General features: G+C 52.1%; 1 protein-coding gene across 1 annotated transcript; it reads right to left on the reverse strand.

Annotated features, from left to right (window-relative positions):
* Positions 1 to 3,410: 3,410 nt before the first annotated feature.
* LOC108382846 (26S proteasome non-ATPase regulatory subunit 10-like) lies at positions 3,411 to 4,136 on the reverse strand. The gene has a single exon (XM_017639214.1). It carries the CDS (start codon positions 4,134 to 4,136, stop codon positions 3,411 to 3,413), a length of 726 nt encoding a protein of 241 aa, XP_017494703.1.
* Positions 4,137 to 4,724: the final 588 nt, after the last annotated feature.

Genomic DNA, 4,724 nt, shown 5'->3' on the forward strand with positions numbered 1-4,724 from the left:
TGACTGACACGGGACTGGAAGTAGCAGTGGCAGCAGCAGCAGAAGTGGTGCTCGTCGTCGTCGTAGCAGAAGAAGACTGTCGGCGCCGTTGACAGAACTGTGCGACCACGACCACGGCCACAGACAGACAGCAGCAGCAGTAGTGCCAAAATGTGCCTGAGAGAGAGAGAGCAGACGGTGCACAGCAGAGAATGAAGAGAACCGAATGAAGAGAGCCCCGAACACTGAACACTGAACACTGAACACTGAACAGAAGTGCAATATAAATCGATATATGCAGAAAGAAGCAGCAGCAGCAGCAGCGCCAGTGGGTGCTTCAAGACGACCATTTGCTGAGGAATGATAGTCGTGGTGGTGGTGGTGGTGGTGGTCGTCGTTGTCGTTCCAGAAACACCAGGGGCGCCAAAAGAAGAGAATAAAGAGGAGAAAATAGCTGCAGAGTTGTTGGCCAAATCTGGGGCCCTAGAAAAGAGGTGGTCGGCTGAGCCCTGGCTGTGCCAGAGAGCTGAGTCAAAGCAGCCGATGATTAGTCACTTGACGGCAAAGTGAAAAGAGAAAGAGAGAGAGCTGCCACTGCTTCTGACTAGAACATCAGCGCCAGCAGCAGAGGCATCATCATCATCTAAATGAGAGTGCCTGTGACGGACAGCGCCGTCATCGGCAGCAGCACCACCGCCGATGGCAGATAATGAGCCAGCATTGATGGTGGCAGCAAGTGACGTGCCGCCTGCTAGCCTAGCCTGAACAGCACACCACCAGTACAACCATTCTCCGGTGGATGGCTGCTGAAAAGATGCGCCTCAGTGTGGGGAGAAAGCATCAGCAGCAGCATCAGCATCATCAGCCTCAGCTTCATCAGCTTCAGCAGCATCCTCAGCAGCGATCCAAAGATGAGCGGCAGTTGCAGTTGTGTCTGCGTGCACAAATACTGCCGCTGCTGCTACTGTCTGTTTTGCTATAGCACGGGTGATCTATGAGGCTGGTGGTGGTGGTGGTGGTGGCCCGTGTCAGTCTCCCGACTCTGTCGTCTCTGTCGTCGCCGCCGCCGCCGCCGCCGCCGCCGTTTGACTGATTTGTTCGATCAATACTTTGACACGAAGAAGACGGGCTGCTGCTGCTGCTGGGGCACACACACAGGAGAGACTCTAGAGCACTACTGCCTCGTTTCTACTACTTTCCGAGCGATAATGACGGCGGTGCTGCTGCTGAAACGATGATGACGATATAGTAGCAGTAGGCACATACAGTAGTCCAGCCCGAGGAGATGGACACTGTCAGACACTGTTTGGCACCGAACAGCGCGACTTCAGTGTCACTGTCAGCAGTAGTGGGTAAGAGCAGCAGTAGCAGCAGCAGCAGCAGCAGCTGTCATAAATACTGAATGAGTCGATCGATTGACAAATGCCAGCAGAGGGGAGCCAGTGGACTTTTTCGGCAGCAGCAGCAGCAAAGACGAAGACGAAGACGGCAAACACACAGCAAAGACACATTCACTCATTCATTCACTCACTCACCACTAAACTAATCGCCGTAATTGGAGGAGTAGGTGCTGCTGCTGCTCCCGCCGCAGACAGGATTGCCCGATACGATGTGTTCCCCCTGTTTGGCAAAAGTCAGCAGGAAGAAAGTCTGTCAGCATCAGAAACGAGTGAGTAAAAACGGTGGCGACAGGAGTGAGCTGATAAGACGAAAAACTCTGATAAGAACGTTGAAGAGAGGTGCACCGACAACAACTTTTTTTTGAACAGGTGCTCCCACTGCTAAAAACTGCTTAAAAGTGACTGCTTCTAAGCACAGGAAAACCGCGTTCCAATTGGAACTATTGAAAGAGCGCAATCTTCCCCTTAAGTTCTCAAAAACTCGCCATGTAAAGAGAGATTGATGGCGAAAGAGTGAGGAGCCCCTGAAATAAGCACACACACACACACTTTAACCGAGGCAAAAGGAGCAGACATACCCGCACCAATTTTCTCCTTTCAGAAACGTTCCAATCTCTCTCTCTCTCTCTCTCTCTCTCTCTCTCTCTCTCTCTCCATTCTGTCGCCAACTATTTGTCCCCTCTTCAAAGAAGAGAGCCAGATCGTTCCTTCCCCCTCTCGGCATCAAAGATGGCAACAGTCACACATCACAGAGACAGACAGAGAGGACAGTGGTTTGGGCTCTGACTGACTGACTGCGAAACTGACAGAAGAAGACAGTGGCAGTTTCACAGCATCCTCTATTGCTCCTTTCGTTGCTATATACCACCAAACCAAAAAAAGTGCGATGAAGATGAAGAGGATGATGATGGCACTTCCACTAGAGCCGACGATGACAAAGTGTGATGACCGATTGACAGAGAGAGAGAGACTTTCGGGGGTAGGAAAACTCTTTCCCCCCAACTCTCAGTGCTCCAACGTTAAAGAGCTAACCAAAGAAAACGTTCTGGTCAAACGGGGAGAAAAAGGCGACCAAAAGCAAAGCTGACGTTCAGCAGTTCAGAAGTTGATGATGGGTTGGAAGCGATGATGTAGAAAATCATCATCACTTCCATCGGCTATCGCTAACTCTGGCCGACACTGGCGCGACACTGCCTGCCTGACTTCTTGTCCTTTTAGCTTTGCCTACCCTCAAAGCGCCAAGCCGACGGATAGCTGTCGATAGCCGCTGATAGACACGTTTAGTAGTAGGCAGTAGGCAGCAGCNAAAACGTTCTGGTCAAACGGGGAGAAAAAGGCGACCAAAAGCAAAGCTGACGTTCAGCAGTTCAGAAGTTGATGATGGGTTGGAAGCGATGATGTAGAAAATCATCATCACTTCCATCGGCTATCGCTAACTCTGGCCGACACTGGCGCGACACTGCCTGCCTGACTTCTTGTCCTTTTAGCTTTGCCTACCCTCAAAGCGCCAAGCCGACGGATAGCTGTCGATAGCCGCTGATAGACACGTTTAGTAGTAGGCAGTAGGCAGCAGCAGTAGCTGTCAATACCTGATTGCTGCACTTTATGGCTGCTTGGTCAGTGGCTTATCTACAGGCAGCTAAAAACGGCGAAGAGAGGAGAAAATGCTTTCGTAGTCTTCGGGCACTAATAAAAAGGCACTTGCTCATTTAGGAGAAGCAGATAGCTGACCAACTTGGCGGCTTCTGTGTGTGTCTTTTTTCTTTGTATCCGTTTCAATCTAAAGTGAGCAGCACTTAAGTGAAAGAATTCGCTGATCTGATTCTCGGAAATAGAACTTCATTAAACGATTTGCCTTTTACGGTAAAAGAAGTTAGTTAGTGAACAGAACAACACACTTATTTGAGGACTTTGTTTTAAAAGTGGGCGGGGTAAAATGTACAAAGCGAGGAAACGTTCACAGATGATGAAAAGGAGGCACACCGGAGAAAAGAGACTCATCGGACTTACTTGAGGAGGAGAAAAGAATGCTCAAATATCCTGAGATGGCTGAGTGAGCTTAAAGACGGGCGCCGGTGCGCCGGCCTCCCTCGGCCGGCCAAACTCCAGAAAGACGTCCTTGAGCGATCGCTGCAGCTTCTGGCTGGTGACGCCCTCCAGCGGGGTGCGCCCCTCGCCGTTGGTGGCCTTCACGTCGGCGCCCGCCTCGAGCAGCAGCTGCACCATGCGCAGGTTCTCCTCCTCGCAGGCGATGTGCAGGGCGCTGTTGCCCAGTTTGTCCTTCCCGTCCAGGTCAATTTTGCCCGCTTTGGATACAGTCAGCAGGTACTCCACCACCGCCTCGCGGTTCGCCAGCACCGCCCGAATGAAGGGCGTGTAGCCGAAGCGGTCTCGGGTGTTCAGCGGACAGCCATTGTCCACCAGCAGCTTCACCACCTCCAGGTGGCCCTTGCCGCAGGCGAAGTGGAGCGCCGACTGGCTGTTGGCGGTCACCGCCTGGACGTTCGCCCCCCGCTCCACCAGGTAGGCGACCACCTCGCGGTGGCCGGCGCTGGCGGCGATGATCAGCGGCGTCCAGCCGAGGCTGTCCGGCAGGTCGATCGGGTAGACGCCATTGGTTGTTTCCAGCAGCTGTCGAACCAGGTTGATCTGGCCGGCGCTGGCCGCTCGGTGCAGCGGGTTTCGGTCGTCGTCCTCGGCGGCGGCGGCGGCGGTTCCCTTTGGCTGCTGCTGATCAGTTCCACTGACGGCTGACATTTTGTTAGGTGCTGAGTATCAACTGGTGAAAGTGGAGGTGTTAGATCGGAAAAAGGCTTGAGGAAGTTTGAAGACAAAGACACCGGCAAAAGATGAGGAAACAGCGTGGCTGTCAACTGTGAAGGAACAGATGAGCAAAACAAAACAATTTTCAGCTGTCGACGGTGATGGCGCCATCTCTTGGCCGAAATGATAACAGTTAGTGAATTCTTTTCTCTTCTTCCCTAAAAAATGATTTATTGTTATTCCGTTTCCGCTTTTTAACTGATTTATAATTAAACTAAGACCTTATGTCTAGAAAAAATTAGGTGAAAGAGCACTACTTTGTGAAAAGTAGCAGTGCACAGCCCAAAACGGCGAGGTCTGACGACACTTGGGCACTGTGAACGTCCACCGACTCGGGTCTCGCGAGCGGAGCGAGCGGGGCCCNGCCCAAGTGTCGTCAGGGTGAGCCGCTGGCCAAACTTTTAAGAAATGTTAACGGTGCACAGTTAAGTGTGGCGTGAGCGAAGCGAACGCGACTGAGTCCTTGTAGTAACTGTTGGAAAATGTGGATTCCCTCACCAAGGTGGCGCACTTCTTCAACTG

The sequence above is a fragment of the Rhagoletis zephyria genome, unplaced genomic scaffold, assembly GCF_001687245.7.
Source record: "Rhagoletis zephyria isolate East Lansing unplaced genomic scaffold, Rhagoletis_zephyria_1.1 Rzeph_scaffold_29028, whole genome shotgun sequence".
Taxonomy (NCBI): Eukaryota; Metazoa; Arthropoda; class Insecta; order Diptera; family Tephritidae; genus Rhagoletis; species Rhagoletis zephyria.